Source organism: Aspergillus brasiliensis (assembly GCF_001889945.1).
Source record: "Aspergillus brasiliensis CBS 101740 unplaced genomic scaffold ASPBRscaffold_6, whole genome shotgun sequence".
Taxonomy (NCBI): Eukaryota; Fungi; Ascomycota; class Eurotiomycetes; order Eurotiales; family Aspergillaceae; genus Aspergillus; species Aspergillus brasiliensis.
The window spans coordinates 1400944-1413468 of record NW_027137447.1 but is presented as its reverse complement, the minus strand read 5'-3'; the positions used below and the strand labels follow the sequence as shown (position 1 = coordinate 1413468).

Sequence of the window (12525 nt, the reverse complement as noted above, 5' to 3'; positions counted from 1 at the left end):
TCCGGACGTCCCTTCTTCCCCATCTTGGCTCGGTCGGCATGGATTGGCATGCATGGTTTCAGGTGAAATGATCAATTGGAATGAACGAACGAACGAACGAAAGAAAACCCACGACACCCTCCCTTCCTCTGCTTCAACTTGCATACGTACACCATCCGAAATGCTTCCTACGACCCTTTTCCTGTTCCTGTTCCTGTTGCTTTTTTTTGTTCCCTATTACCTCTTCCTTTTCTCCCTCTCACCTTCCATCTCGGTGTTAGGCAAACTCTGGTTTTATCATTGTGCAGCAAGGCGAGGCGTTAATCTAAAGTCACTGTTCTATTGTGTGTCTCTGTTTACTTAAGCTACATGACTTGGTGTGGAATGAAATGAATGTCGGATGAAATTCAAGTCTTATGTTATACTAAGCGTATGGACCGGCCTATGGGGTGGTCTTTTGTTCATTGTCTTTCTGTAGGCGCTATTTACGAATAATGCTGAAGACTGATGGACTACTGGTATACAATGACCATAGATTCAAAGTGCTAGGTTCAGACATATCTCATTAACCATTCAATCTAACCATCCAGACCAACAACACTAAAAATAAGAGTATATGTGTGAGGGAACCATTGTCCCTGGGGTGCAACTACACAAACAAAGTAGGTAGCTAGTAGGTACAGTAGAAACGACAATTCCATTCACAATCCAACCTAGGGGAGCACAACGCCTAGAGACACATCCATCAAAAACGCCGGGGAATCTTCTCAACAAACCCAAAAGGAAATGCAAAATCGTTGGAAATCAAATGGGGTAACCCCAGCCAACGGAAAAAAAAGAGAGAGGCTCGACATTAGACGGCTCGAGAGGACAAGTAAAGGCAACGATCAGGATTTACTGTAAGAAGCTTCTCGCTCCCTCAGCACCTCGTTCTTTGCCCGTCTGAGACCCTCACCAAGCTTCTTCGTCTTCTTCCAGTCTTGGCACATCCGTTGCATTCGGACGACAGCCCTGACCATGGAGATGGCGGTCTTCAGCTTGGATTGGGGGGTGCGGGTCTTGTTGCGGTCACGGGATTTGACGCCCATGTCGGAGATCATGCGAAGATCAGCTTCGTTGCTGTTGGAAGGAGTATGTCAGTGAAACTATTATACAGAAAAGGTAGTTGTAGAAATGAGGGGACAAACCATGCAACCCGAACACGCTCGCCAAGTTCCATCAAGCCCTTACTCCAGGCCAAGTCACGGCGGAACTTCTCCTCGCGCTTTAGTCGTGCACGAAGCCAGATGATTTCCTTGCCCAGCCCGAGAATTTCCTTCTCGTGTCTTGTCTTACTGCTCTCGCTCTTCGTCCCCATTCTCTCCACAAGATGGTCATATCGTTCCTGGAGGGATTCGAGCTCCTTCAAAGCTGATTCAGCCTTCCTGGCACAGAATGAACGTTCATCACGGATCCTGCGCATCTGCGCCTTCAATTCGTTCATACGGGCCTCTCGTTCTGACACCTTGAGCGCGAGCGATTCCGCCTCCAGTGTAGATGATTTGAGCAGCTCATGAAGATCTCGCTGATCTTCTTCTCTCATTGCGGCTCTTTCAAGATCGCGGTTCTTTGATTTAACTTCCCGCAGTGTTCGGTGTGCCTCCGACAGCTGTTTCCGTAGATTTCGGAGCTCATCATGGAGTTTGTTGGAGGGTGAAGAGGAGGGTGAGTGGGATTCGTATTTCTTCATCATAGCATCATGCAGCTCTTTCTCCATCTCAGCAAGCCGTGCCTTGTAGTTCCGGACGGACGACTTCTGGTCGGCTTCGCGCTGCAGCAACGTCTTCTCACGCTTCCGAGCCTCGTCCAGGCTATGACGCAGCATCGAGAGGTCTCCATTCGCAGTCGAATGTTCGTTCTCAGCATGTGGCTGCTGCTGAAGGAGGTTCTCAAGCTCTTGTATCCGTCTTTCGTAACGTTGCGCCTTGCTCTTTGTCAACGCCAACTCGCGATCCCTTCCACCAGAAGCCGCGTGCAGCTTATCTTGAAGTTGGTCGATTTCGGCAGACAGACGGTTTTCTTCCAGGGCAGCCCGCTCGATTTCAGTGCTCAGTTGCTTCTCTAGCGTCTCCTTTGCTTCCAACAATGAGGTTCTGTCTTCCTTGAGGCGTCTGACCTCGCCTTCAAGCCGTAGAACAGATTTTCGGAGATCGACCTTTTCTTTGTCAAATCGCGTCGTGTCGTCAACTTGGTTCTGGGCCTGATCCAGTTGAACCTGAAGCTCATCGCGTTCGGTCTCAATCTCAGCAGCAGACGTCCGTAAATCATGTAGTTCGACATGGGCATTGGCAAGCTGATCACGGAGTCTCTGCTTCTCGGTGATGAGCTTCTGGATTTGACTGTCGTGCTCCGCAGACCCTTTCTGTGTTCGGCCTTTGGTGTACTCCTGTTCTTCCTCCAAACTCGATTGTAAGACAACAATCTCGTCCTCCAGAGCCTGGATCTTCTCTTGAAGCGCTGCCTCTGAACGTTTAACAAGCCTCAACTCCTCTTTGAGAGCAAGGATTTCATTCCGCTGTTCATCGATTATCTCCCGTTTTGACGTCAGATCGTCGTTCAATTCTTTGACCTGTCGGCTCAAAACAGCCTCTGAGTTGAAGTGGCGCGTCTTTTCGCTATCGATGACTTCTTGTAGTTTCATCTCCTTTCCAGACAGAGTATGTTCAACTTGCTCGAGCTTTTCAATTGTGCGCTTGAAACCAGCGGCCTGATCTTCTGCTCTGTCCTTCTGCAATTGCAAGGCACGCCTGGCGCTCTCCCACCTATCTTGCTCGAGAGCGAATTGGCCCTCCTTGTCTTCGATCTCGTGGTGAAGAGCCTCAATTTCTTCTTGCAGTCTCTCGACTTCTTCCTTGTAGTGAGTACGGACAGTATTTGTACTATCCAGCGCATGGTGATGTTCTTCCTCCAAATTTTGTTGTAGCTCCTTGATCTTGGACTGTGCTCTAGCCAGCTCCTGCTGCAGGCTACCGGACTCGTCTGTCAATGCATGGTGTCGGGTTTGTAACAGTTCTTTCTCCTCGGCTTTGCGTTGGATTTCATCGAGCGCTTCCTGTAACTGGGCGGAGATTCTGTCATATTCCTGTTGGGCCAAGTCTCGTTCGCGTCTTGCCTGCGCAGCATCATCCTGAAGCTTCCGCTCCTTGTCGTTCATCTGTTGCTGAGATTCCCGATATCGCTCCTCAATCCGGGCTTCGTGCTCAGATCGTGTTTCGACATCTTTTTTCAGTGCGCTGTTCTCTTGTTGGAGCTCACGAAGCTCCTCCTCCAACTTATTGGCTTTTTCCTCCAGCTGGCGCGTCAGTCCACTTGTACTGATAGACTTGTTCGCCATCTCATCGTGCAACTCCTGGAGATCTTTCTGAGCCTGCTCCTTCTCCATGACCGCTTGGCTTGCAGCATCTCTCGCTTCTCTGGCATCCGACTTTGCCTGATCCAGCGACTCTTGTAGCTCTTCCATCTGCTCTTTCGCCCGTTGCAGTTCTGATTCCAGCTCAGTGAGTGCATCGCGATCCTTGCCGTCCCTGTCCTTCAGCTCCTCGATCTCCTCGTCACGTTCCTCAATGGCCCGGTCCCGCTCCCTTACCGACGCTTCGAGGTCTTCGACTTCGTCGCGGAGTTTCTCCATTTCTTGAGACTGGCTGTCCTTGGCGTCCCTCAAATCCTCCTGGAGCTCCCTGATTTGGTTGTCTCTCGCTTCGATCTCTTCCCGCATCAAATCCATTTCGCGCTGTATCGTATCGTCGGTCGGTCTTCCCCGCGCTGTTTCTCTGAGCTCCTGGAATTGTATGCGGTATGATTCGAGGTCGCGTTCAGCCTGCTGAAGGCTCTTCTTGTAGCGTGATATGTCGCGTTGCATCGTTAATTTCGAGACCTTTAGCTCTGTGTTTTCCTTCAGCGCTGCTTGATTGTAGGCGGGACCGGCCTTCTCCAGTTGCTCCTGCAAGAAGTGAATCTTCAATTTCAGACCAAAATTATCCTTGTCTAATTGATCGATCATCTATTGTTGTTAGTAACGTTCGTCAACAACATAAATCATATGTTTACCTTCTCCTGTTCCTTCAATGTCATATTATTGCCCTCGTTGAGGACACCACCGTTCCTGGACAACCCTGGGAGCGGTGTGCTCTGCACGCTGCTGCTTGCAACCTGCGGGATAGGAGTGGGCTGATCATCCGTCGCGTCCTCCTCATCAATATCGGTCATTTCCATTGCCGGCAAGCCCGGCGTGTTGCCATTGCTTAAATAACTCCTGCCTATATGTCCCGGGGTCTTCGGTCCGCGCGTCGTAGACATGTTTCGCAGGTAATTGTTCTTCGTGGCACTCCTCATCAGGGGTGTAAATTCACCTTTGGCTGGTGCTGCCGTAGGAAGCTGATGTCGACTATTTAACGCGCTTCTCGTCGATTTGGAAGCTGCGCCTGCACGCGGTGTGTTGATCTTGAAACTCCCGGAAGTCCGCCTTCGACCGTCACCGAGGCCCTTGAGTAAATCATCATCCTTGGAAGGCGTCGCAAATGAATTTTCCACTGAATCGAGTGCTGTCAAATTGGGTCGTCCCACGCTGCGATAGCCGGTCAAGTAAGTCGCGTTTCCGTCGACTTCGGTGCGCGGCGTGTCGATGTACGGATACGCCATGATCGACAGCGAAAACGCGGGGCTATAGTGCTGAAAATTGGTGTGAACAATCTAGGGGAAGGAGCGAAGGCCATTCAAAGGGAGACCATCGCCAACAACACCACTGGATATCGGGGGAACGCGGCGGAGGGGACGGGCAATCTAAGGTAGTATTGGAAATGCGATGCGATACGGGACGTGTTTTGGGCGGTGAGGCTGAAAGCCCTCGTTCTTGTTGACATCTAGCCCAACGCGACCTAGCGCCGGGTCACGGGGCCCGAGCCAAGCAATTCGCCGCGTCTCGTCCGGTATGAAGTCATGCCGTAATTTATTTTCAAGTTCTTATTATTGAGCTTAATTGGATTGCTGCACACAGCAGCCCGCAACTGCATTCAAGACAGGTAGTGTGCCTGCTGCAGTCGAATTGCATCATGGCGCCTATGTCCGAGGAGGATCTGGAGTGGTTCAAGTCCACTTTCCATCCCATCCCCAAGCCGGAGATCCCTGATGATAGCGTCGATTATTCTCTTTACTATATTCCTTCCAGCCCCGCCCCCGCTGCGGTCGACGAAGTCGCTGAAACCCGAGCGCGATTGGTAGAGGTGCAACGTACCTCTGCAGAACTTGTAAAAGACCTGCTAAAGGACTATATCTGGCAACGTGAAAGCTTTCGGCTCGAGATCACGAAAGATGATGGTGCGCAGTGTTCATTCATATACTAATTGCTTGTTCTAGCCACTGACAGATACTCAGGAGTCACTTCTTTGCATGGCCGCACCAACTTCGGAGATTCAATTGAGGACGAGTGGGTGATCGTGTATTTGTTGCGCGAGTTGACTAAAAAACACAAGAATGTCTGGGCGAAAGCTGTGGATGGTGACGGTCAGTTCCTTTTGGTGGAAGCTGCCGCCACGCTACCTGCTTGGTTGGAACCTGAGGTAGCAGATAATAGAGTCAGTGGTGTATTCGGTCTTGTCTCTATTATGTCGCAGGCTAACTTGCTCCCAGGTCTGGATCAACCAAGGCCAACTTGTCATTATCAAGCCCAAGAACGATAAGAAAGATAGAGTGACAGAGAAGATATCGCTATCAGAGGCAAGGAAGATCATCACGGAGGAGCCGGGACGTCTTATGAGGTCTACTATGATTCAAGAGGAGGCGTTCTACCGCTTGCGTAACTATCCCAAACAGATCAACCAAAATCTTCACTCCGCGTTCGTGACCATCCCTCGCAAAGTTGCCTTCCTACTTCATCAGAAGCCCGCATATATTTCTGCCGCTGTCGAAGCCTTCTATCTACGAGACCCTATTGCACTCCGACCTCTCCGATCCAAGGATACCGACAGCTTCATCTTCAAGCCGGAAGATTTCGTCACCGTGAGCGTCCGCTTTACACGGGTCGGATATGCTCAACTCAAAAGCCAGGACTTTCCAGTACCGAAGTCATGGAACGATAAACTACCAACGACAGATGATCAGAAAGCATATGATCGGGCTGAGATAGGCATGAAGTTGGCTTGTGGTTTTGAGATGCTTCTCACGGATCCTCAGAATCAAGACAAGGCAGCAGTCCGAGAAATGAAGCTTATCCTAGAAGATCTGGACACTGGTGATGAACAACTGCCCACAGACAAAGATATCGAAACCTGGGACAAGCGGGAGGATGACGAGAAATGGCTCGACATCAGCTTTGAAGACTTAGATCAAGAGCTCAAAGGCAAGGGGAAAGACAAAGGCGGCAGACCGCTCGCTGAAGGTACTTTTGGTGATACGAACGCGCAAGAGAATCTTCAGCGCATCGTGGCGCAATTCGAGAAGTTCCTGAATGATGATTCGGCCGGCTTCGAAGGAGCAGAATTTTTTGACGACTATGGCACTGACACTGACGACGACGATGAGGATGAGGATGAGATGAGCAGTGACGGTGAAGATAAAGAGGCCTCGTTTGACGAAGAGGAATTTTCGAGGATGATGAAGGAGATGATGGGAATGCCATCAGGTGGCTCTGGCCTTCCGGGCTCGTCCCGGCCTTCTAAGCCGCGGGGGCGAGTGGAGGAACTGGATAGCGAATCCGAGGATGACACCGAGCAGATCCAAGAGCTTTCGAAGCAAATGGAGGCAGAGCTGAAGGGCACGGGAGTCCTCGATCTCAATCGCAAGCCCAAGGCAGCCGGTGACAAGCAGGCTTTGGCTGATACAAAGTCGGGTGAAGCAGAGGACGATGACCTGCCGGAACTGGATGATGAAGACATTGACATCAACTTCGCGAAGAACCTTCTCGAAAGCCTTCAGGGCCAGGGTGGTACAGCTGGCCCAGCAGGAAACATGCTTTCTATGATGAACTTGGCTATGCCCAAAGATGATCGTCATCGCTGATACTGCGACTATACATGACCAGAGTATCAGAAATACCCCGAGTTGACGCGTAGGCCCTAAGCATAGAACGACGTTAGGGAAATTACCTGCCCTCTTGTCTAACTGGCAAGGGGATCGGATGTCAAACCGTCTGGTGACACCATCGAAGGTCCTAGTGTTAGCGGCTGGCCATGCATCAAATGGGCACTTGCTGTTAGGAGCTCGGGTTGGGCCCTATATATACTTCAGCCTCCCAGCATATCTATAATGATAGCTTGTGTGCAAAAAGAAAGGTCAATTGGGACCTGAGCTCTTTCTACCAGGGTGTACATGCTCACACCGACCGGGGAAAGATGCCATTAGGGACACTCTTGAAGAAACCACCCCTCACCACTCATGGGACTAGCCGATCTCGTGGAGTTGTATCTGCTTTTTATCGAGCACGATGGCATATAAATGAAGAAACAGTTGACAGGGATTCTTGGATTTCGTAATGAAGTTTGATGTCATAGTAGATTTGGAGACACGGTGATAGTACTGTACTACGCAGTCCTAGCTCCACATATATACTATATAGTACGAGACACTGCGTCAGTCTATTAGTCAGTGGACAATGGAGTAAGTTGTTGCTTCATAAGGCCAGAATAGCGGGTAGTGATATTGACACCAATGATACTGTTCACCTTCTCATTCCCATCACAGTATATCACTACTAGTAGTTGTTTACCATGATGCTTGTATGCTTGCCACATAGCAACTGCCACCCGTGACTGGGGCGTCATTCCGTGCTTCCGATAAGCCCGATAAGAGACCGAAGGCCAGCTGATAAGCCCCGAGTTGATCACGTGGCGGCGTTATCGGCCGGACTGGCTCGTGTTTCTCCTCGTTGGGCTTCTTCCCCTCTTTCCTTCCCCTCCCTGTTTTGCCCCCCTCTTGCTGCCTTTTCTTCGCGGACTTTCACTTTCTGGGCGGATCTCTGGCACTGGACTGTACGTTGCTGCTGGTCTCTTCGGTCAACCTCCAGTCCATCTCGTCTCAAGTCCTGTTGGACCTGTTGTGCTTCCAAGTAGCCTTCTGGTGCCGGATTCCCCCGGTCAAGCCGAGCAATCGGGCGCCTGCCTGGAGACAGAATCACTAGGCTGCGACGAACAGACTTGAGATAATCGTCGCTGGTTCTATACATATTCATTGGAAGACGTGGCATCGTGACTCATTTCTTCATTCAATCAAATATACATCTGAATATAAAACAAAGGATGGCCACCCCGGCTCAATGTTACTACTGTTTCGAGACACTCGCTGCCTCCTATAGGCGCAGAGAACCCATCAGCCTTGCGTCTGTGGAAGAGCTCTGGGAACGGCACGAACAATATAAGAAGCTCGCCGCGTTAGATGAGGACGATGATTCGCAATCCGTAGACGATGACGAGAACACCGCGCCACCTCCCGGGAAGAGCAGTCGCTCTCAGAAAATCAAAGTACCCCAGGTCAGCCGCCTTCAGTCTGGCTCGAGCTCTTCTACAACTCAATCTCTCGCGTCTACCAACTCATCGCAATCTGTCCTGTCAAGCTCAACCACAGTCACGACACCCAGCTCCTCGTCAGACACGGCCAGTGGCAGGGCGAGAGATGACAAATACCCCCTGTTTGTAACATGGAATACTGTTTCGAAGCACGGCCACAAGTCGCTTCGAGGCTGCATTGGCACATTTGAGGCGCAGGAACTTGCTGAGGGTCTAAAATCCTACGCTCTCACATCGTACGTATATCCATTTCATCATTCATGAGACCGGGCCTTCCACCTACACCTTGGTAAGGCTCGCGCATGCTAACCGCCCACAGCGCATTTGATGATACTCGGTTTTCCCCGATCCCGGAGTCTCTTCTGCCCTCTCTCTCTTGCTCATTGACTCTCCTCGGGTCTTTCGAGCCATGCACCAATGCTCTGGACTGGATCCTCGGGGTGCATGGTCTTCGCATCTCCTTCATTCATCGCGGCAGACGCTATGGCGCAACATACCTCCCTGATGTCGCGGTCGAGCAGGGATGGACTAAAGAAGAGACCGTCAATAGCCTGATGCACAAAGCAGGCTGGGATGGGCCCTCCGAGAGCGTGGCGAGACGGTTTTTGCGAGGCAGCAGCAATGCTAGTCATGGTGCTGCCGGCGCAAGTAAGCCATGGGAGCAGGTCTCCGATTTTCGAGCTGTCAAGTACCAGGGCCTCAAGGCCAGCAGCAGCTACGCGGAATGGCAAGAATGGCGCCAGTGGGTCCTCTCGCTGGACGATGGGAGCCAACAGCTTTTGAGTTGATTAGCCGACCAATGATTCCAGTCAACCTGGATGTTTAATGATGCAGTGGCGTTAATGAGACGGGAGGCGTTTCTATCACTTTGGTTATTGTATGCATTGGGGATGAATTCTGCCACCTGTCATGTGTAAACAGCGATTCAACATACATGATCCGTTCCATGTGGAGTACTAATGGAAACACATTCACTGTTCAAGCCCAAAAGAGCTACGTAGGACCTGAGATACACCGTACTTTCCCTCTCAATCTTCTCCACTCACCTAATATCCGAATCTAATCATCGTTTCTCCTAACCACACATGTATACTTGCGGATACTACTTACTGGTATCATAGAATCAGCACAATTGAGACACGATATCAAACATTGTACACTCATACTGCTCCTATGCACGTACTATATATCAAGAACAAGCCAAACTCATGTATATAGAAGTGATAATATGAATCTCATCATGGTGAGGTACTTGTATCTCAATCTTAGTTTGAAATATCATTTCGAAGAAAACACACCTCTACTTTGTTAGTCAGTAGCAATAATTGAGAACGAAGCTTTTCTGGATGAGAGCATTCATTCTACTTCTGTCACTGTTTCTTGTTGAATACGTATCAGCAGTACTACTAGTTACTTCGCAGGTACCGAGTAGTAGTACTTATGCTGCACCTCTACGATTGAAGATATGCTATCGTCACGAGTACTACTACGCCGAATATCATCCTTTCAGATCATGATGGAAATCATACCCAGTGGTCTCCTGAGTAAGTCTTCCTACTAATTTGACGAGACATACGTGGAGGTGGAATGTCATCTAGCTACCTTGCAAACACCCGAGTGCGGAATGCATTCTCAGCTAGTACATTGAACCTCGAATACTAATACTACGGGACTAGTAAGCGTGAGGTAAGCTCAATCTCCCTTATTGCAGTGTCGATATTAATTACGTCGTATGTTATAGTTACTAGGGAGTATGAAAGAGAATAGATAATATGGACCAAGACCGAAATATGTTCCTTTCTTCTGCCACAAAAGCCACACTATGCTAAATAATGGTCAGAAGAATTTACCACCCATCAAGGGTTAGTAAGTATAATGTGATAAGAACCAATGGTAGTGGAGGGAACAAAAGGTATATAAGTTAGAAGCAACCCCCTTCAAACAAAGATAATGATACGATATGTACGTGTTAGCATCCCTTATTTCTTCCCAGTCCGACTCCACAACCCTGCGACCATTTCTTGGACTTTCCGCTCCTGGGCGCGGATCTGCTCTTCCGTCTGACCACGGGCATTGGAACGACCATCGATTTCCATGTCTCCGTCGTAGTCCCGTCGTTCTTCGATGACGTCGTTGCCGTTGACTCGCTCGGGCTTGGGATCGACGCTCATCATGCCGTCCATCATAAGGCCACCGCCTTCGCGAAGCTTGTTGATGGCGCGAACGGTATCGATAGCCTTGTGAAGAGTGCGACGAGCGTTGAAGTTCTTCTTGACGGTGGGGAGGAGATCTGCGCCGGAGCCGAGCTTGTCTGCGGATGTGTCGTAGGGCGGGTTAACCCAGGCGTGTTGCAAGGCGTCGTGAGCTGTCATGCGAGCGCTTGGGTCGATTGTTAGGCAACGCTTGATAAAGTCCCGTGCGTCGTGGGAAACGCCGCGCCAGTACTCGATAGGTGTGAAGGAGTAGTCTGCTGCAAGGATGGCCTGCATCTCTTCCAGATTGGAGTCGCGGTCAAAGGGGGTGTAGCCGCATAGCAAGAAGTAGGTGATGACACCAATGGCCCAGATGTCTCTGCGAGGTGGTCATTAGCATATAGAAGCAGTAGTCGCGCCGGCAGAGGGCCACAGCAGAGGAACGTACACTGGCTTTCCATGACCACTCTTCTTGAAAATCTCGGGAGCCATGTATCCTGGCGTACCACACGTCGTTGTAAGGACGTGGAACTGTTCCTCGTCCATAATCCTCGACAAGCCAAAGTCTGCGATCAGTAGATCCGCGTTATCCTCCGGGGTGCGGAAAAGAAGGTTTTCTGGCTTCAGATCCCGATGCACGATCCCATGGTCGTGCAGATATGCCACAGCAGAAAGAATAGCACGAATGAGGTCCGCAGCGTCGGATTCATAGTAACTGCCCTTCCGGCAAATGCGATCGAAAAGCTCGCCACCAAGCGCAAGATCGGTGACCAGGTACACTATCAAAATGCGAAAGAACAGTCAGCCCCCGACGCTTATACCAAGATTTCACGCCAATGTTGCACATACAGTTATTCATAGTCTCGAAGTAATCGACCAAAGTCAGGATGTTCTGGTGACCCATCGACACCCTTTTCAGCACCGCGATCTCATTTCGAACCTATCATGACCCCCCGATCCTTATCGTTAGCCATTCTGCTATATCTCGGTTCTCCCCAGCCACAACCAAATCCCTTGGGTGATGAAATACCATGTGCTCACGTCCTGCCATCAAGCGCTTGTTGATCACCTTCGCCGCATAGTAGCGGCCTGTGTCGATGTGCACACATTCCTTGACAACCGAGTAGGAGCCGGCTCCTAGGGTCTTTCCGGTCTTGTATCGGCAGGGCTGAACTTTAGGCCGTTGACCTGCTTGCGGTTGTGACGCCATTTATAGATAAAATCTCCAAAAAGCAATGGAGTTGTGTTTTTCAGGGGTGGAGAGGTAAGGGTGGCCGGTCAGTAGTGTCCGGGTTCAAGGCAGACGGATAAGGGTAGGTGGTTCGGGCCTGCGTCTTCAGCCCCGCGGTCAGTAGATGGATAGAAAAGATAGCGGATCTTGACCCAAAGGGCCAAGTCCAATCAAAAACCGGCTTACATACCTGCAGGAAATGTGAAGGATATCACAGGCGGAGTGAAACGTGCCAGAGTAATAGCCAGGATAACTAGGGACTGGGTGTTCCGTCGCAATGGGACGATGTGGTGGAGTCCGACTGCGGGGTTTCGGTGCAGACGCTGTCTTGAGTGGGGAGGTTCAATTCAGTAGAGAATATTTCTCTCGGGATACAGGACAACTGGAAGCAGGCTGCCAGCTATGCTGTCGTCTGGTAAATTGCTGGAAGTGATATCGCAGGGGGATCGGCGTGTTGAAAGAAAGTAAGTTGGGTTGACAGATCGGATTGCGGTGCGCCTGCCACACACGTGCCGAGGTGCTAATAATGACTATCCATGGGTCGCACGCACACTGTCTTGGATATTTATAGATGGATGAATAGCGATAT

The 12525-nt window shown here is 50.3% G+C and overlaps 3 protein-coding genes across 3 annotated transcripts; 2 read left to right on the top strand and 1 right to left on the bottom strand.

The window, feature by feature from the left end:
- Positions 1–5066: 5066 nt before the first annotated feature.
- Positions 5067–7011, top strand: ASPBRDRAFT_196140 (putative regulatory factor Sgt1; the record flags this gene model as incomplete). Its single annotated transcript, XM_067620944.1, has 3 exons — positions 5067–5331; positions 5389–5588; positions 5644–7011. The coding sequence occupies 3 exons, from the start codon at positions 5067–5069 to the stop codon at positions 7009–7011; spliced, it is 1833 nt and encodes a 610-aa protein (XP_067479265.1).
- A 1235-nt stretch (positions 7012–8246) lies between these two features.
- ASPBRDRAFT_111134 (AMMECR1 domain-containing protein) lies at positions 8247–9295 on the top strand (the record flags this gene model as incomplete). Its single annotated transcript, XM_067616592.1, has 2 exons — positions 8247–8749; positions 8833–9295. Coding segments are annotated over 2 exons (966 nt in total), but the record flags the coding sequence as incomplete, so codon positions are not given.
- A 915-nt stretch (positions 9296–10210) lies between these two features.
- Positions 10211–12388, bottom strand: ASPBRDRAFT_43417 (serine/threonine-protein kinase). The gene is made up of 5 exons (XM_067624993.1): positions 12127–12388; positions 11736–12039; positions 11555–11645; positions 11154–11484; positions 10211–11084 (listed from the first exon to the last, which is right to left on the bottom strand). Exons 2-5 carry the CDS (start codon positions 11913–11915, stop codon positions 10493–10495), a joined length of 1194 nt encoding a protein of 397 aa, XP_067479263.1. The 5' UTR covers positions 11916–12039; positions 12127–12388; the 3' UTR covers positions 10211–10492.
- Between the last annotated feature and the right edge of the window lie 137 nt (positions 12389–12525).